General features: G+C 40.7%; 1 protein-coding gene across 1 annotated transcript in view; it reads right to left on the reverse strand.

Moving 5' to 3' along the window:
* Positions 1 to 2,489: 2,489 nt before the first annotated feature.
* LOC120634547 (dual serine/threonine and tyrosine protein kinase-like) overlaps positions 2,490 to 21,012 on the reverse strand; it is a 35,989-nt gene continuing 17,466 nt past the window's right edge. Inside the window, exons 8-22 of the mRNA XM_039905236.1 lie at positions 20,559 to 20,785; positions 19,582 to 19,698; positions 18,158 to 18,272; positions 16,882 to 17,153; positions 15,373 to 15,544; positions 14,403 to 14,490; positions 12,309 to 12,476; positions 10,864 to 10,993; positions 9,340 to 9,458; positions 7,880 to 7,971; positions 7,040 to 7,172; positions 5,301 to 5,479; positions 4,019 to 4,244; positions 3,269 to 3,354; positions 2,490 to 2,980 (exon numbers count right to left, since the gene is read on the reverse strand). Coding sequence (XP_039761170.1) covers positions 2,730 to 2,980; positions 3,269 to 3,354; positions 4,019 to 4,244; positions 5,301 to 5,479; positions 7,040 to 7,172; positions 7,880 to 7,971; positions 9,340 to 9,458; positions 10,864 to 10,993; positions 12,309 to 12,476; positions 14,403 to 14,490; positions 15,373 to 15,544; positions 16,882 to 17,153; positions 18,158 to 18,272; positions 19,582 to 19,698; positions 20,559 to 20,785 — 2,375 coding nt within the window. The 3' untranslated portion in view covers positions 2,490 to 2,729. The remainder of the gene's footprint in view (positions 2,981 to 3,268; positions 3,355 to 4,018; positions 4,245 to 5,300; positions 5,480 to 7,039; positions 7,173 to 7,879; positions 7,972 to 9,339; positions 9,459 to 10,863; positions 10,994 to 12,308; positions 12,477 to 14,402; positions 14,491 to 15,372; positions 15,545 to 16,881; positions 17,154 to 18,157; positions 18,273 to 19,581; positions 19,699 to 20,558; positions 20,786 to 21,012) is intronic.

Here is a 21,012-nt window from a genome sequence, read left to right on the forward strand (position 1 = left end):
TAATACCCGTTTTCTAATCCTAGGCATTGCCTAACGATTTAGGCGATATCTATTGAAAAATAAACGTTACACCATCTCGTAGGTGATAACTATTGGTCAATGTAGATGCCTGGGAATATCCTTAATTCAGGCGTTTCTGAAAACGGCCTTATTCATTGTTACTGATAACTGGCATAAGTATTATAACTTACTGGCTTCTGCCCGCGACTTCGTCTGCGTGGACTTCAGAATTGGGTGAATCCTCGTTAACAACTTTTAATCTTACCACGGGAACTATTTGAGAGATCTGTATAGAATGTCCTTTTCAATATCAAAGACAAATTTCAAAGCTGTCTGCCCGCGCTTGTAAACTAATAATTTTCCCTCGGGAACTACTTAAGGAATCGGGATAAAAGGTAGCCTAATATCTTTTCTATGTCAAAGGCTACATGCATGCCAAATTTTATCCAAATCCGTTCTGCCATTTTTGCGTGATTGAGTAACAAATAACCACACTTTAACTTTTTTAGTAGGATAAAGCGTTCCACACACATGCCACTCTTTGTTATCGACTAAAGAAAATCGTGGTTACAATATCCGTTTCGGGCAACCGATTAAACACATCGAGTGCGTATGCCAAAAAGGTCGAAGTTAAAATATTTGATAGCAACCCTACATTTATAAACACAAAGGATTTAAATTCATGTTTTATTAAAATATCACAGGCTAAAACGCGTGATCTGTCTCCATCGAATGACATTAAAATGTTAAATCTCGCCAAAAACAAAATTCACTGTAGATATAACACAACAGTTAGTTTTCGGATTTGCCTGTTTTTCTAACGCAGAGTCAGCTTGGCCAGACTTTTTATGGTTAGACATCTTATAGATATCTTTTTCTTATATTATGCAATATGATATGAGATACAAAAGATTTTCACGAACACTTTGTGGAGCCATATCTGAACGCACAGTGTAAGTGTAAGTGTCAGACAATTATTCCAGGATGATGAAAACATTTTTTTTTTCATTCATCTACAAGTTTGCACTACAGGCCTTGACTACAATCTCACCTGTTCGTTAGTATTGATGCAGTCTCAGATTGTAACGGGCTAATCTGTTAGGGATATTGTAGTAACATTAAGCACATTTAATCAGTTTCTACGTGACACCGTACTGGAACGCTAAATCGTTTAGCAGCAGGTATTTGTCGGTAGGGGGGTAAATAGCTACGGCAGAAGCCTACCACCGGGCAAGACCAGCTAAAATTCAGAAATTATAAAGTTCCTGCCCGTCATCGAACACTAGCTCTCACACATCAGCGCTAACCTCTGCGCCAGAGAGGTCGTCGAAAAATATGTAGAAGTTTTCAACAGAACTGGTATTGATAACAGTTTGTAATAATATTAAGGCACTAATGATATTATAGGTTAATATTATATTTATAATTCTGGAATCAAATTTATGCTCAAACCACGTATGGTAGAGTGAAATCAAATATATAAACAGTTATTCGATTTGATTTGACTCAACACGCGTGTCGTGCCGTGGTATCATATGCTTCCGGTATACTTGGTCTGAGAATGTGATGGCCAAACCACGGAGTATGATTCGCTTAGCCTCAACTAGAGCAAAAAACACATAGTTTTGATAATGACCCTGATCTTCCGTTAGTAAAAAAGAGAAAAATGAATAACTATGTCATTACAACCCATTAGACCCATATTATTTTCTGGATTCAACGCGGCGCCAAACCAAATCGATCATCATGATAATATCTTTGTTACTATAGTCGTAAACCCTTAGAATGTAACTTGGAACGAAACTGAAAGAAACAATAAAATAAAAATCAATTACATACAGTGTTTTAAAAAATACGCAAATTTTTTTGGGACGTTAAATAATATGAAAGAATATATCGCGAGTATTCTTTTTGCGCTTACTTCATAGTAGCATGCAATTTATAATTGTTGCGAAACGTTCCGAAAACAGTTACGTTCTCAGTCTTTTTTTTTTATACTAGAGCTGTAACTATTTTTTTACTGAATATCGAAATTAAATATTGTGTAGTTATCTTTACTGCAAAGAATGAGCTTGGTTCTCAAAATAGGTTCTAAATAATGAGTCTGAGTTGATGTATCTGACCAAGCGGCACATGACTGAAGCGTCCCCGCGCGCACTGCGCAGTTTTTCGTTCCTCATCTTGTAAAGTTGAATGTGCGCTCGTTTAAGTTTGATATATATTGTTTACTATTACGTTAACTATGGCTCTTCTATTTTGGACATTAATTTAAACATAGTGATTTGACTCGATTTTGGTGTTTGTTGTTATATAGTACTAACTCTGTTTCAACATGTTGAAAAGTGGACGTATAATCAACAGCCAGTCACGCGTATTGGTTGTGAAGTTAAAGGAATACTTTGAACGAACGAACACTTTACAATACATAATAATATCAATCAAGTACTGATACAAACTTGAATTGATTTACCGTGAGTATCGAGTCCCGAGTCTTATGGTTCCTTAACTAGTTACGTCGCGATGACAAATGTCAAAACGGGCCTATTACATTTTTACGACTATAGGTACCTGCTTAAAAACATCGCACAAAGCAAGTTTTGAGCCATCTTATATATTAAAAAGTCAAATATCGCCTCAGAAAATCAAAACCAGACTCCTAATGTCACTCAGCCCGCTATAGATGTCACCAAAACCCAATTCACACAATATTCAGCCTTGTTACCACACATCTAACATAAATTATCCCTTGTATCCCTATGTAGGCCTGTCATATCCAGACTATCATCAGAATTATAATTTTCACGGTTATTTCCATAGTTTACGGGACCCTGATCTTCTTCCAACGCTTTCTGTAGTATAGCCTCTATTTTGTTCTGGACGTCTCCTAAAAGGGCCCTCTCTGAGGGTTCGGAGGCCCAGCACGACTCCATTATCTCCCAGCATTCGTCGCTGAAACTGGGAAGCCTTTCTGGGCGTAGACCTGTAAATAAGTGTACAATATAAGATATTCAGTCGGCGTATGAATGCCATCAAGAACAGATCAACCTTGAAGAACCTTGTACATTTTGTGTACTAGTGTGGTGTACATACAATAAAAGTCGATTCATTAATTCATTTTATTCTTATTTCTCAAGAGCAACGGATTTTTTTTTCTTCGATGCAACCATCATGCTATTACTATAATACTAGAAATGAGCAAACGCAAACTTGAACAAAAATAATCCACTTCTTACAATAATAAGATAATCAAGAATAAGATTTTTAATACCTCTTTTTACTTTACTCCAAAGCTGTTCCTTGTTCTGGAATGTTTCGAAGGCGGACGGCAGTTTGATGTTACCGGCACACAAATACCTGTATAGGGAAGGATGTCATGTTCAGCCGAACATAGGAAATCAATAAATAAACAGACACATAACAGTATGGATTGAATTGTGTACTGTCTTACAAGAACGTGTTTCGAGTAGCCAATAAATCTTTTCATATCGTAGTTCTAGATGCTCGGGAGGTGGCGGTTATTCAAAAACAAAAGATTCCCTATGGGGACAGGAATCAGATATATGTAAAAGTATTCTAAAACCAAAACAACTAGTAGCGCTCCTTCAGGTGTGAAGAAGACATGTTGTGCTGAACCGACATAGAGTAGGGCAAAAAGAAGTGCCAAATTCATAATTTGTAAGGCATTTTGTAAACCTAAAACCTAACCCACCTATCTGTATTATTCGTTTAATTCCAATTTTTAAATTAGCTCTGGGCCGATTTAAAACTAAGGAAAAGGAAACGAAAAATAACGTTCAAAGCTTCAACAAATGGGCTCTGTGATTTTACTTTTAAATTTTTGGCTTCCTGAATTGGCAGCACGGGCTAGGCCGATCGAAAACGAGGCCGTCAACAATTATCACAGTGGTTGCCGACTATCGCGCGCAGGCCAGTCGTTCCCGCTCACCAGAACAGGATCCCTTATCCTAAATCCTCCACAGTGGTCGCCGACTGTCGCCGGGCGGTCGTTCCCGCTCACCAGAACAGGATCCCGAAGGCGTACACGTCGACGGCGGCGTGGTAGCGGCCGGCCAGCAGCTCGGGCGCCATGTGCACGGGCGTGCCCACGACGGAGCCCGACATGAGCGCCTCGGCGGCGCAGAAGCCCAGGTCGGCCAGCGCCGCGCGCGACGCCTCGTCTAGCAGCACGTTCTTGAGCTTCACGTCGCGGTGCACGAGGCCCAGCGAGTGCAGGTAGCGGATGCCTGCGGGGCCGACGGGGCTCAGGCTGATTTCCAATTACGCGTGGGATATTACAGAGCGCAAGTGAACAAACACAGGTACGCTCACTATTCCCTCACTCTCATAGACGCAAAGATATTAGGCGCAGGACCTGGGCTCGTGGCCCAGGGATCGAACTTTCGAAGCCCTGACACTTGACTCGAAGGGCCCAGGCGTCCTCGTGATCTGTATAGTTATATAAAACATATCACTTGTTTCAACGGTGATGGAAAACATCGTAAGGATACCTGCATGTCTGAGAGTTCTGCATGATGTTCTTACACACTTGTAAAGTCTGCCAAACCGAACTTCGCCAGCGTGGTGGACTACGGCCTAGTCCCTTCTCATTTTGAGAGTAGGCTCGATAACGATGGTGAATGAAAGGGCCACTTTTTTGACCTCTTGCAAAACTAACTGTAATAAAGTGTCTTTGTTTTCTAAGGTGTATTCAATTGCTACCCTGGTGGCTAGTGGTGACCTTGGATCAACTATCTGAGTAGAAAAACTAACTTGTTAGTAAAAGTAAAGTTGTTCGGCCATTACGGGTACTAAACACTACACCATCAGTAGTTTAAGTCAGAACCGCTGGGACAGTGCACTACGGGCACTCGAAGGGTACTGATTATCAATATTATTATAAAATTTACAAGAGGAATACAGCCCACCTATAAATTTCTAGTAATTTTATTTTATGATGATAAAACACACAAAAGCGTTTTTGTTCTGCACGGTGTTATGCTACCCAGGTGGCTGGTGGTTTTTGAATTTTTCACCTATCTATTACCCGTTTCACTAACGACGGACAAGGAAATGCCTAAATAAGTAACGTCCAATCAAAGAAGATTCCTAGGCATATGTATAACTTGTATATGTTTCTAGCCACAAGGTGTGGTATCTTGCGTTTGCGAATTTTTCATTTTTCGTATGTAATTGAGGTTATTTAAAAAACACCAAATTTATAGATTTTTATCTGTCAAATGTCAGTTAGTTAGTCCGCTAAACGCAATCCGCGTGTGTCGCTCGGGCGGTGGCGGCGGTACCTTCGACGACGTCGCAGGCGATGCGCATGCGCGCGCGGAAGGCGAGGCCGGCGCGCACGGCGGCGTGCAGGTCGCGGCAGTAGCGCGGCGACACCAGCCGCACGCCCGGCGCCGCGCCGCCGCCGCGCGCCACCAGCGCGCCCAGCAGCCGCACCACGCGCGGGTGCGCCGGGATGCTCCTGCGGCACGACGGGGGCTCCGAGTCAAAACATTCTAAATTCATTTATTTCAAGTTGGCCCGGTTTAAAGCACTTCTGAAACGTCAAGTCCGTCTGTTTGTAGTGACTGCGACTTTTCATGATTCACTAATAATTTAGTTCAAAAGTGCGTGCGTGTAACCTTTACGCGCGATTCAAGTAAAACTTTTATTATTATTTATTGATGCAAGAGTACAATGTTCCCGGGACTCCGACATTTCATTTAATATTCACTATATAAATAAACAAGTAAATTTAGAGATTTTCAAACAGCTTTGCGATTTAAAATATTTTTTTGTTGTTGAATTTTCAAAATAAAAATTCACAATTGATCCGTTTGAAAATATTAGAAATAAATAATCCTAATATTTGCCACTAGCTGGCGTATAAGTGAAGAAGCGTGGAGTATATGACATATACTTACGTCCAATCCAAATTATTATTTTTAAATAGCGGAAACTACACAGACGTCTGACGTAGGCGTTATTTCCGTCAGAAATCTGAGTTACTCCCTAGTCGCGCCTAAAGAAATTGTAATTTAAAAATAATAAATCCCCAAATTTCTGTAAAGTGGCATTACACTGTGCGAAACAAACAGCTGCGAGCGTGCGATCGCTCGTTGTTTGCGCGTTGTTTCTGATGTTCCATTAAACAGTAGTAAAAAGTAGAATATATTGAGTACGGTATTAAGCAGAGTGGCTTGTCATATCCTAACCTATTTAACATCTGTATTAACCAGCTAATTGATGAGCCAAGCTGGAATTGGCTGGAATTGGCTGCTCTATTGATGGCTCTATGGTCAATAATCTGATGATCTTACTGAGCCCATGGTTTCTCTAAGGGACATATAATGGGCGTTTATAATGGGGTGAGCTACTTGTGTTTAAGTGCAAAGCACAAGCTGCGGATATCATTCCTCCTATTACACTTAGCGGCGTTCAGCTTTATATGACTTTTCTGGTATAATGAGGAAGAGAGCTAAATCTTTGATAGGCAGGATTCGCTGCAGCAGCAACAGCATTTTGCAAAACACTTACTGGGAAGCTAAATAACCCATCCTGGAACCACTGGGTGGGTTTACATATATACACACGAAGCAAACAGTAATGTTGTTTTTTTTTCAGGATGGATTATCCTAGTTGCTTGATTATGTCTTTACAAGTATTGACCGTTAACAGGATGAGAACACTTTATGCCTGAGGGACTCCCCAAGGCAATGACACGCTCGACATATATCTAGCGTGTCGTGTGATAATGAAAGATGGCAATCTTTCATTATTTGTTTCTGGTAGTTTCATAATGTGGTTCCGGTAGTTTAAGAGATTATTACTATTATTAGTATGGAATATTGAGTATTTCACGAACTATAAAGTTAAACGAAAAGTCGTAGGACAAAAGTTGTTAGTTTTATTGTAAAAACAAATACAAGCCGAGGGCATTCTGGTATATTTTTAAATAAAATATCGGAATATAATTACTCAGAATACTAAAGATATCGAATACATCAAAAATACAATCACATAAAACGCGCAGACCACTTACCTCGTATAGTAGAACTCCATGGCCAGTTCCCGGTAATGTCTGTCGTCGGCCGGGAACACGGACTTGACGCACGCCGGATTGTGTCCGGCCCACGCGCCCCGGACCGCGTACACCACTCCGTACTGACCGCGGCCTGACAATACAAGGTCATATTTTAGGGAACAGCTAAAGCCTCATCTTGTCAGTTCCACAGCTGATCACAGGCCTCCTACTACTGCCACTTCATCATCATCATCAGCATCAAATCAACTCATTACCGGTCAACTACAGGGCACGGCTCCTCCAACAATGAGACGGGTTTAGGCAATAGTCAAGCTGGCCAAGTGCGGATTGGTAGACTTCACACGCCTTTGAAAACATTATGGAGAACTCTCAGGCATGCAGGTTACCTCACGATGAAGGAATTCCTTCACCGTTAAAGGAAGTGATATTTTATTTGCTTAAAACGCACATAACTTAGAAAATTTAGTTGTGCGTGCTGGGATTCAAACTCGGCCCCCCAAAAGTGAAGCCGTTGTCATACCTACTGGGCTATCACTCTTCTACTACTACTATTTTTAGGGTTTCGTAACCAAGAGGCAAAACGGGATCCTTATACTAAGACTCCGCTGTCCGTCTGTCTGATCGAGCGTCTGTAAACGGGCTGTATCTCATGAACCGTTAAAGTTAGACAGTTGAAATTTTCACAGATGACACTATAAGAACAAAGACATACAATTTTTGGCATGTTTATAGATAATGGTGCGGAATGCTTTGTGAGCGGGGCCGACTCGCGCTTAGCCTGTCTTTTTTAGTAATATCAACGCTCTAATTTCAGAAATCTAACACTCATTTGCTCACCAATTTCACGGCCCAGTTCCGGTGCTCCGTACATCAGTAGGTCACACATGGAGGTACTCTCGAGACATAGTTGAGCGAAGGATGGTGCGTATCTGAAATTATTTTTCTTTTTAATTCAAAACCTTTAAACGATTTATACAGAGTTATATATAATTATATATATAATCTGAATCTCGAACACTGCGTTTCAGGGACGATAAATCTTTTTTTTAAACTATAATAGACTAGCGGTTGACCACAATCTCGTTTGATGGAAAGTGTCAATGTGGCTAAAGATGGAACGCGCTTGCCAAGAAGCTTGTAAGAATTAAACACAGAAATACAGAACACGGAAGGGCGTTCAAAACCCCAGCCATGCGTATGAGAAAAGAAGATTTTTGTCTTGAAGTGCAATTGTAGAATGGTGAATAGAGCGAGATCGAATAGTTCCTGAGCACACTCTCCAAAGTATATGTCTATGGAACGTCAACAAACTGGATGCCTTACGACGACGATCAAGACTTTGGAGTTAAGCCAAAAGTGGTGAATCCTCCCCTATAATTGTCCTGGCCGATTCACAGCAACCAAAGCGACCAACTGGTACTTAGCGGAACCATCATAACGATGACTGCAGTACTCCATGCACGGCCGAATCGATCTGGCTCAGTGCCTGAAAACACTGATATAACGGCGTTTTGACTGAAACAATAACGTTAGAATGCAAGGGTAAATTTAATAACCTGACCTTACCCAGGCCGAAGTTATAATAGCTCAGGTGGGACAATGGGATGGCCCCGAAACCAGAAGACTCCGGTAAGAGTCCAAAAAATCATTTTCTCCCTTCCAGGTAAAGCTCGGTCATCCACTTCTATTTAAGTATAAGATCACACACCTTATTTTTAGCATTGGCGATCGATGATTTGATTGTTATTCGTTTAAATCCTTCTATAGTCTAGGGAATGACAATCATCGTCATCACTAGCCTACTAAAATCCCACTGCTGGGCACAAAACTTCCCTCTCATACAAGAGAGGGTTTAGGTGCATAGACCCCCGATGCTTATCGAACTATTGTTCGCTAAGAATAGTGTCCACAAACTAGCGTTCTCTCAAATCCCGTGAGAACAGTTTGTTGTCCTGGGTAAAAAGTAATCTATGTTACTCTCCGTCCTTTCAACTATCTCGATGTCAAAAATAAAGCCAATTGGTTGCTTCGTTAGAGCGTAAAGTAAAGACATACAAACTAAAACACTTTCGCACAATCTTAATATGCATTTCTTTATGCCACACGATAAGTTAAGATCGACGCTTACTTATGGATGTCCTTATTTGAGTTGAGATGGGTTCGCATCGAGATTATATGAGAAGGCCTTTAAACTTCTTGCGTCTCATTTGATGTCATCTGTCAACCTATAAAAATCTAACTAGACGGATGATTTTGCAAGCACTCTGAAACCTTAAAGTTTGCTAAACTAGACTCACTTTTTCCTTATAGCCAGTTTGATGTCTTCGGTATGGTGAAGCCGACTCGCGAGAGCACTTTCCAGCGATGTAAGCGCTGACTGGTACCTCTCATGTGCTTCGCTCAGTCTTTCGAGGATCTGTGGACAATTTGGATTAAAAACTTACTATTGGTATTAGTATTGTAGTAGGGATATTCACGAAATTAAACAAGATATTGGGCCGACTACCCAGCGCGGCTACTTCGCCGCACGAGCAATTAGAGACAACCACTGTTTAATTTGACCATAATCGACGGCGGGCGCGCAGTCGTTATGACGTCAAACGTGTAGGTAGGTGTAAGATATAAATGTAGTGTGATTGTATGTGTATTATGTTAAAGATTGCCTTATTAGTAAGCGTTGATTCACGTCACTTTCGGGAGGACCGAGTTTGAATACCCTTTTACGATTTAGGCAATTAACGCCCGTTTTCACGAACGACGGACAAGACAGTGCCTAAGTAAGTAACGCCTAATCAAAGAAGATTCCTAGGCATACATTTACCTTCGATTTTAATTGAAACTCACACAAATTGTCTACGATTCTTGCCACAAGGTGTGGTATTTTGTGTTTGTTCTTCATATTTTTAATTATTCATATATATTTAACGTTATTAAAAGAAACCAAAGTAATATTGTTAATCTGTCAAGTGTCAGTTTACGAGTTCCTAAACTTTACGATCTACCGAATCGGTATCGAGTTCGTGAAACATTTTTTTTCTGTAGGAATGACCTAACTCACAAGGCAAGGCATAAATATAACTTTTTATTACGGTGAAGGAAAACCTCGTGAGGAAACCTGCATGACGCAATATTTTCCATTATGTACAAAGGCGTCTGAAGGGTCCAATCTGAACTAGGCCAGCGTGGTGGCCTTGACCTATATAATTTTGGGAGGAAATCCGTGCCTTATCGGAAAGTTGCGAAAGTTTGGATGAATGCTTGTTACATAATCACGCCAGTACGGCTGAACGGATCTGGATGGTATGGCTTATAGTCTGAAATAGCACATAGGCTACTTTATATCCCAGAAAAATCTACAGCGCCCGTTTTTTTTTGAACAGAGTAACAGGGTTACAGGGGTCAGAGTATAACATAGCAAACACATGAAAATTCGCCTTGTTGTGACGGCAAATCAGAATACCGTTGTAACCACCACTCCTGTTCCCGCGGGCGTCGTACGAGGTGACTAAGGGAATGTAACGGAGAACGGGCTGCAGCGTCCTCTGTGCTACTACTACCATCTATTGCGAACACCAAATCGTCTACCTAGCGTTGGGAGATGCCTTAAGTCCAGCAGTAGACTGTTATAGGCTATGAATGCACCCTCAAAATTTCCACGCGAAAAATCATCATCACCAACTAGTCATCATCACCAACTATAGGGTTGGTGATGATGATGATCACGATGACGATGATGATGATGATTAAGATATTAATGAAGATAATGGCAATGAAAATGATTTGTGAGCTAGGTTCACAGTTGAAGTACCAGGACTGTATACCTGCACGGAGATGAGCCTGGCGAGGCGTTGCGGAGTGAGTTCTTGGGCGGTTTGCAGCGCGGCCGAGCGGCGCCACGCGGGGCTGAGCACGCAGCACGCGGACTCCTCCTCGCCGCCCGCTATGCGTAGCCTGAGCAATCAATCAATCAATCAATCAGTCGATCAATCAGCAATAAGATCGCTTTTGAAGCCTTAAATTTAAATTGCTACTTTATTTTCTGTATAATTTTAAGTTTATGTGCTTCTTGTTTTACTTCAATCAATCAATCAGTCATCGAGGCTTTTAAATATCCATCAGTCATCTTAGTACCCGCAAAACAAGCTAAGCCTACTTTGGGGCTAGGTGGCGATGTGTCTATTGTAGTAGTATATTTATTATTATTATCCGTGAATGGGCTGGGATAGCCGCAAAACGTATCACAACTTTTCCGAGATGACGACCAATCTCTAATACTGGAGAGATAGAAGAAGCTGGCCAGTTACTACCCTACCGACGGGTTATGACTGCCATTTATAGTTAGCATCTTAGATTGCATTACCAGGTGAGACTGCAGTGAAAGGTTAACCTGTAGTGGAATAAAAAAAAAGAAGAATATCTTATTACATGCATAGTAATGATATCTAGCCAAGTCTGGCTTAACGGCATGCAATATTACACATCTTTACATAGTATAAAACACAATCGTATCCGCCGTTAGAAAGCTTAGATTTTTTAAACTACGCAAAGGATTTCAATGTTACAGTAAGAGTGATACAAAAGGAAAGTTGGTTATTGGATATTGGATAGAAGTAGGCGTTAGTTTGCGGAAATCCATGATACATTACAAAAATTAAGTTTAATTCGTTATATTCCGAAAAGCAGGAGAAACTGTGTGATGTCATTTATAATTTGTTTAACCCTTATACTCCACACCAAACAGAACTTCGGCCGATTGGCGTAGTTAGTAGCCTGTTTTCTGAGTCCAAGGCCGTGGGATCGATTCCCACTACTGGAAAATTATGTTGTGAAGAGCATTAATGTTTTTCAGTGTCCGGGTGTTTATATTTAAAGTATTTATGTATAATATTCATGAGAATATTCAAAAGTCATCTTAGTACCCATAACACAAGCTACGCTTACTTTGGGGCTAGATGGCGATGTGTGTATTGTCGTAGTATATTTAATCATTTTTTTTTTAATGTACCCTCTACGCACGTTTCGCTGCGAAACCGGAGCATCCTCAGGAGATGTTGACTTCAGAATGAATAATTGTTAAGTTATAAGTTAACCATTATTCATCATAAAGTCAACATCAGGGTACGTTGCCGAAGATCTGTTCGCTGTAGAGTGTGAGGATTGAAACAGATACACCATGCAGATTCTGCTGCTTTTCGGACTATAGCTACGAAAGTGCGTTGCGGCCAACCGGCGCGCCGCGGCGGCAGCGACCGGCCAATGGGAGCACCTGTGCAGCAGGCGGCGCAGCGCGAGCGCCAGGCCGCGCAGCGCGGAGAAGGAGGCGGCGGGCGTGAGGTCCACGCGCCGCGCCGCGGACAGCAGCTGGCGCATGGCCTCGCTGGCCGGCCGCGCGCCCCCCTCGCGCCGGCAGCCCGCCTCCAGCGAGCCCAGGCACCTGCGCATATATTTTGGATTTGTCGATATTTCGACCCTAACTTATTTTGGACCCTTTCGAACTGGTTGAACTATACTTAAGAAATTTGAAACTTAATCTTATTGACTCTCATTCTCTTTTTTTATTGGCATTTCCTGTGTTCTACTTTTGTTTTATTGGTAATATACATTTATTGTTGGAGGTGGGCGTTAATTGTTGCGACGCAGTTCATACTACTGCGACAGTTATCGTGGCACCGTGTTCATTGCGTCAATTCTGTACCCTTACCAATATTCTGAATAAATGAAATGAATAAATATAGGTTTCCTCACGATATTGGAATTGCTCCGAAAAGTCAGTGAAGCTTGCCAGGACTCGAACACGGTCTCCACGTAACGAGAGCCGACGAACTAGACTATAACCACTTACTCTAATTTTGTCTAAGCGATCAAAATTCAAAATACAAAATTCCAAAAGTGCACGCCTCATAATCTCATTTATTACAGTAAAATTGAGATTATTTATAAATAATAATTAAACTACATCTAATTATACCGTGAAAAGTAATAGGCTTCTATTCCTCAAAATACTGAAGCCTATAGAAAAGACCAACTCGATAAGTGAAGTATTTCGCTCGTTATCTCGACCACAAAATACGCGATCCGCACATGTGTGTGTTCGTCCAAGACAGAACTTTTTTTACAATTTCGGGAACTTATTTAAAAATCACTCGGTGTGCGTAAACTGACAGTAGTACCCCCCTCAACGCTCCGCTTATGAGGCGTGCAATACAAAATTCATTTATTTCACATAGGCCTACTTTATAAACACTTTTCAAACGTCAAGTCAGTCTGTTTGTAGTGACTCTACCACAGTGCTGTGACAGCCTAGTGGGTAAGGCTTCCCTTTGGAACCGAGTTCGATCTCGACACGCAAACTCTAACTATTTCTAAGCTATGTGCGTTTAAAGCAATTAAAATATAACTTGCTTTAACGCAGAAGGAAAAACATTGTGAGGAAACCTGCATGCCTGAGAGTTCTCCATAACGTGCCACTTTTTATTACAACTTTGGTTGTCTGGAAGAGATCGCTATACAGCGCTAAGGCCATCAAATTGTACCCTCCTTCTTTTGTATTTATAAGTATATTCATTCATTCATTTATTCATTCAAAGTTGTGTCAAGTGGAGCAAATCCACACTTTGCCAGCGTTCCGTTCCCTGTAGAGGGCCAGGTTAATGGGTTAAGGGGATTCATGGGATGTGACATCATGATTCTACTATTGCAATTGTCTCATTTATCGATAAATTACACAGTACGAAAAAAAAAAAAAAAAAAAGGATAATGTAGGTAACAAAAGCTGTGTTTTTAAATCCCTCGGGTAACTTTTACTAGCAGCTTTCCCGCTATAAATATTATGTAACAAACTATTGCCCGGGTTCTTCGAACGCGTTTATTACTGTTTTGTAGAAATACTCTAAAAATCTTTTGTTCCCCTGGGATGAGAAGTAGCCTATGTTACAATGGGCCTTTTCAACTAAATCTAGCCAAAAATCAAGTTGATTTATAGCTTAGTTAGGGCGTGATGGAAAGACAAACAAACATACAGGCTTTTCGCATTTTTTCGGTTAGGTTGCCTATCTCCAGGATTCAAGCGACATATGTGCCAAATTTCAGCAAGAGCGGTTCCACGGTTTAGGTAACGTAGGTAACAAACAAACAAACACGCTTTTGGTTTTATTAGTATAAATTAGTATAGAAGTTAGTCACAATAACCGGGACCGTATAGGCAACTTCCATTTTTCCAGACTGGTCTGAAGAATAAATGTGATACCAAACAATTTTGGTCCGAATCGTACCAAGGTACCGTACTTGAATATGCACATCATTAAACCTACGAGCCAGATAACTAGTCTATAAATAAAACAAAGAATAAAAACGTAATTACCTTTGCAAGGTCCCGAAGTACGAGTCTTTGAGACAATCAACGAATTTGACCATCTTTAAGCTGATTTTTCGACTTAACTTCGATAAGACTGAAAAAATATTTTAAATTCACTTATTCAAATGATCATCATCATATCAACCAATATCACAGCTAAAATATTCAAAACTAAAGCTTATTATACAAAGTGTAAATGAAAATCGAAATAATACTTCACATGCTTTAGAGGTACATTATCAATTGTCTCTAAGACTTATTTGTGAAACCAAAACACATAATAGTTTTTGAGTAAAGCAATGCCAAAGTTTTTACTGAAAGAAATCAGATACAACCCTAACATCACATGCAAATTTAAAATCAAGTTACTCCGGGCACTTTTTTAGATACGCGTCGCGTAGCGTAGGTACTATGCTCGTGTCGGTTTTTTATCTTCAATAGGGTTGTCATAAGTAAACACTTAGAATGTTTTGAATTAGTATAAGCTTCTTTTTATTTATTTTTTTATTGGAGGATATCTTATGATATATATTTACGAACCCTTCAACAGTATTTCGTAATTCTGTTACACGTTGTAGAAGCGATGAAAACCTTGATTAGGACGTCGGCCCGAGAGGAATTTTGGGGGGCCGAGTTAGAATCCCAATTATGTGCGTTTTAAGCAATTAAATATAAAAACATTGTGAGGAAACCTGCATGCCTGAGAGTTAGTCATGATATTCTCAAGGGCGTTTGGTGTCCACCAATCCGCACTTGGCCAGCCTGGTGGACCATTGCCTTTCTCGTTGTTGTTGGAAACCCGTGCCCTTTAGTGGGCCGATGAGGGGTTGATATGATGATGATGATGGTATATTATTTCCTCCCTTGCGCCTATCATTGATCAGAGAAGGGATAAATCTGTGGCAGACGATAAATATTGTCCCCGTCGGGTTAATGTCTCCTGCAGGAAGAAGTGTAGAGTCGAAAACTCCCTCACCAGTTCTTTGCACGTCCAGCGAGGCCTGTTTGCTGGAGATGTTGGAGCTGGTGCACACGCTGCTGTGAGTGGTCACCGACACGCTCCGCCACGCGTTCGACAGACTGTACAATTCCATCTCATTCTCGATGGGTATGGGAGTGACCAGCGACGTCGGGGAGTCAGGTTTAGACTGTGTACATCATACATATTGCATAAGTTTCGTTTTGATAGTAATGACTCGCCTACCTACACTATATTATTATTATATACAGGGTTATGTAAAATTACCAGAAAGCTCTCGGCCTGTAGCTCCTATATTTAAAACTACCCACTTTTGTTCTACGAATTTTCAAAATTCAGTATTAATTTATTTCATACAAAAAAATATATAAATCGTATTATATCTGTAAAGTGACATTACTCTGTGAAACCAAATACATGTGATTCGCGCGCTGATATATAACTGGGTGTTTATTTGTATATTATAAGTATTTATGGGTATTAAATGCATAAAAATATTCAGTCATAGCTATGAGGCTAGATGGCGATGTGTGTATTGTCGTAGTATATTTATTTATTTATTACAGAGTAGTGACAAGAAGAGTATCTATGTAAAACATTGAATATAATAGTTTGTAGGTTTAGACAAAAGAGAAGACTAGCCAGTTAAGCACAACTTTAGGGCGTTTATTGTAGGAAATTTTACATTGGAATGACACAGTACACTGGATAGTCACCGCCTTACCACCTTTTGTTTCTCGCGGGGTGAAGGCAAGGGAACCCCTTACATTAGTTCCGGTTATCCGGAATTGGGGTGCCATATTTCTACGCGAATTTGTACCGGAAGGCTAAATCGCTTAGCACGTCTTTGTCGGTATGGTGGTAACTAGCCTCGGCAGAAATCTTCCACCACAGGGCCAAGAGTGCAGTTGCCAACGCGTATTTATAAGAACGTTTGAAATTTAGTTACGATTTATATGGTATATCGCAAAAGCGGCATCTAGTGATGGAGCCTGTTTCCCAGTATTTTAACTAGATGTCGCTCTGATGTTCCCATCGAAATTCAAAATTCATTTATTTCAAGTGGACCTAGTTTATAAGCACTTTTGAAACGTCAAGTCAGTCTATTGGTAGTTACTGTACCACTGGTTCTGAAGGTAGATTGTTCCGAGAAGAGTCCCAAAGCAAGCGTGGCTTGTGGTATCGGTACTAAGATAACGATTGAATTTTAATTGAATAATATACCTACATAAATACTTATATTATACAGATATTCATGTTAATAGACTCAGAAAGCTGGGTCGCTGCCCAGTGCCCACTGCGCCATTCGGACGTCTATATTGTGTAAATGAATAAGTTAACGTTACGACAATATCTCCACACTTGGCATCTAGACCAGACCAGAAAAATTCGGAAATTAAAAATTCCCGAATTGCTCCGACCGGAAATCGAACCGGGGACCTCACATCACATCACAGCGCTAACTACTGCACCAGGGTAATGATCAGAACCGTAAAAAAAACTTACCCTCTGTCTCCCAAAAACATCGCTCATGCACAAACTCTCGTCATTGGAGTGTATGACTTCGAAATCGTCAAAGTTATAACTCTCATATGACACGGCTTCCTCAACGTCCGACTCGTCTTCCGGTTCCGGGCTGTCCACCCGCTCGGGCCGGTCCGCTCCGTTGCCTATCCTGTCCGGGTTGGACAGCTGCAGAGATATGGACGGGCTGCTTCGAGACGAGTAAAATATTGAGTTGGACATTGCGTAGCGTTTGTCTTGGTGGCAGGGGAGGTCTGAAAGGGTCATCGTCAATATCATTACTAGTCATAACGTCATTTTGCTGGGCAAAGGTTGCCTCACTCATAAAAGGGTTTTTGAGCATAATCACTTTCAACCTTTATCTGTTTATTCACAGAATTAAGAACTTACAGAAACCGCGTACACGACTAATATTGAAGCATCAAAAACCACTCGTTATTTCACTCAATTTAGCAGTTGACAGTAATTATTTCGCCTGTAATGTTCTAAACGTTTACCATAAGATAGGGAAATGGGAAAAGTTTGTGAGCTAGCAACATTACGCGGGTGTGAAGTGAGACGTTGCGCATGTCAGGTTTTTTTACTGTTTTTGGACACATTTAAAATATAATAAATTCAATCAGTTGACATCAACTTTTATTCTCATATAACTTTTCGTAGTTATCGTCAGTAATCTACTACTTGCTGTTGTTTTATAATCATATTTAGTAACTTCTATTTCTCAACCATTGTTTATTTTTTTATAACTAGTGTCTTTAGTACGTAGTCAAACACAGTTGTTATTTTAATTATAACTTACTTTTGTATTGTTGTTGTTTTTTTTTTTATTACTCACTTTAAATTTATTTCATATACAATCCATAAGCGATTAGCACGTAGTGTTTACCTTTAAATGATTTTGCATACCCTTTTTAAAATATATATGAAATAGGAATATTATTTATTTAATCTAATATATCGCTGGTTAGCCCAATAACTAAATAAATAAACTATGCACTACATACAAAATTAACTGAATAAGGGTTCGGTATGTTCTTAATTCTGGGGGCTTATGGCATAATATGGGTACTGTCTGTTTTACTGGGCTAAAGAGTAACCTATGTTACTTTCTGTTCTTTCGTCAGTTCAGTTAGCTGAAAGGACGCAGAGTAACATCGTTAACAAACCTTAATAAACGCGGGCATCACCTAGTTCATTAAAATTCCAAATGGATTCTTAAGTGGACATGAGAAAGAAGAGAAGAAGATAAGCAACTCACCATCAACACTCCAGTCCATGTTATTGATTTCCGACCTCATTTCTTGCAACACTTCTTGCATTATCTGCAATAACTCTTGTTTCTTGTCGCCTTCGGAGAATTTTTCATATATTGTCTACAAAGGACAAAGGACAAAAGACAATGTTAAAAGACAAATAACAGGTTAGCTCGTTACATACTTCGTTACCATATTAGACTGCATCGAAAATGAACACCAGATGGGATTGCAGAAGAGTTGAGGACATAGTACACGCTGGCCAAGTGCGGATTGGTGGACTTCACACGATCTTGAGAACATTATTGAGAACTCTCAGGTATGCTAGTATCCTGACGCTGTTTTCCTTCACAGTTAAAGCAGGTGATATTTTAATTATTGGATAGAAGCATACTTAGATACTTTACGGAATTCCATGTTGTACAATGAAAATTAAGCTTAATTCGCTATACTCCGAGAAAAGCAGGAGAATCTGTATGGTGTAATTTATTATTTGTTCAATCTTTATATTCCATCTCAAACAGATCTTCAGTATAGTATTCTGTCTGTACATTCTTACTCGGTACCCCCGAAAGGGAAACTAAAGGGCTTAAAAATGCGTGCAAAAAACCCAGTCCAGTGCGAGTCGGACTCGCGCACGAAGGGTCCCGAACTATAATCTATAAAAACCGCATGAAATCATGTTGTTGTATAGGTTCGCCCTTAAATATAAAATTTTTATTGTATCCTCTTTTTTTATAACTTTCATTTGTGTTTTTTCCTACATTTGGAAGAATCGAGAATCAATCGCGGCCTGAGCGTTTTCTCCAATTAAGCTAAGGATCTTCTACCGTCGATGCCGAAATGCCTTTCGCATCAGTCTTATAGCGACTGTAGTGTTATCTGGTAGGAAACGTTGCAGTTTCGATCTACTCTTTCAAAGGTCCATATTACAATGCGACACGTTCGAAACAAGAGATGACACATTCCTTTTTTATAATTTATTTTAGTGTTTGTTGATAAAGTGCTAACTGTCTGTCACGGTTCAGGATACAGCCCGGTGACAGAAGGACAGACAAACGGACAGCGAAGTCTTAGTAATAACACAAAAGCCAATTATAGTATAAAGGACTATGTGATCGATAAAAAAGCTTGGGTGTGAATTATTGCTCTAACCGGATTGCTCTTCTAATAATTTAAAATGACATTGTGAGATGGTGATAACAAAAAAAAACACGCGGTTAAGTTTGTCGTGGGCTTCTTCTTCGGTCAGGACGCGTGTGGAACCGTCGTAGCTTTAGTTTTAAGTTTACGAATGTGGTCATCGCCATCATCTCAGTACCGTGTAATTCTTACGTGCGCATCAAAAGTGCCACCTATGGGCCTAGTCGAACGAAGATATTTTTGACTTTGACTTTGGAAGCCGTGAGCTACGGAGCGGCGCACTCACCTCGTACAGCTGCTGCTCGTGGCGCGCCACGAACTGCACCTTGGCGGGCACCACCTGCAGCTCGCGCGCCAGCTCGAACGACGCCAGCACGCAGCGCTGCAGCACACTGCCGTGCACCTGCGGGCGAGCGGCACTGACAGGGCTGCTGGTCATCAACAGGCAACCAAGTCACCCGTTTACTTTACTTTATATCTAACGTAAGCTTACAGAAAAGTTAAGGATTACTTGAACGAATAAAAGCTTGGCTGTGAATTGCTCTAGCTTCATAGTTTAATATAACTAAACTGTGAGAAGGTGATAACGAAAAAAACAATTACCCGGCTAAGTTTGTTGTGGGCTCTTCTTAGACCAGGGCGCGTTTGGAACCCTCGTAGCTTTAGGTTTAAGTTGGCGCCATCCCCTTACAATTACGTAAACATATATGTATGAACGCAACATAAGTGCCTGTGGTAGGCCTACATGAATAAAGAAATTTTGATTTGATTTGATTTCATACTACATAGGGGAAAAATGTGAAGTGGGCAGGTCAGGCAACAAAGAAAACTGGGCTAAACACGACCGACGTTTTTTTTACCGTCGTGTGAATCAATTATCCAATACACTTTTTTTATATTTTTTGCTTTAAACCTCTATAACTGATTCTAAAACCATTTACCAACAACAAATGCCAACATTAAAAATCCCACTTTTCTCATATCATCAAAACGGATGACGGATATTCATTAAAATATCATCAGTCAACCATAACACAAGTAAGCTACGCTTACTTTGGGGCTAGATGGCAATGTGTATTTTTGTAGTATATTTATTTATATAAAAAAATGCTGCGGGTGTAATTGCTGGAAGTTGAGGCTAAACACTAGAGGACATATTCCTTGAATGCCCTTCGAAATGTTGCTATGTGTATATATAGGCGATGGTTTTTCACATCATTTGTCCCGTCTATTATGTATATAACCAATGTCAAGGTCACTCACCTCACTCAGCCTGGTGCACTGGTGTAGCAGGCACGCCTGCGAGGACTCGGCGGCGAACCGCATCACGTGGTTGAGGAGACTGCCGCGAGTCTTCTGCGTGCGGTCGCTGTCAATCTCCTTCTTTCTCTTCCCGTGCTCCGCTTCCGAATTGTCCAAGTTTTTGAAAATCTCCACGTCGTCCAGGATCGCCCATTGGCTCTTAACGTTGTGCTTCTGCGGTGGGTGGGCTGGAATATACCATCATCATCATCATCAAATCAACCGATTGACGTCCACTGCTGGACATAGATCTTTTGTAGGGCGCTCCCAGACCCCACGATTCTGGGCCGCTTGTACCCAGCGGCTCCCCGCGACGCGTTTGTCCACCTGGTTGGGGTCGACCAACGCTGCCCTTACCGGTGCGGAGTCACCACTCCAACACCTTGGTACCCATCGGTTCTCCGAGCTATGTGCT

This window comes from Pararge aegeria, chromosome 24 (genome assembly GCF_905163445.1).
Source record: "Pararge aegeria chromosome 24, ilParAegt1.1, whole genome shotgun sequence".
Classification (NCBI taxonomy): domain Eukaryota; kingdom Metazoa; phylum Arthropoda; class Insecta; order Lepidoptera; family Nymphalidae; genus Pararge; species Pararge aegeria.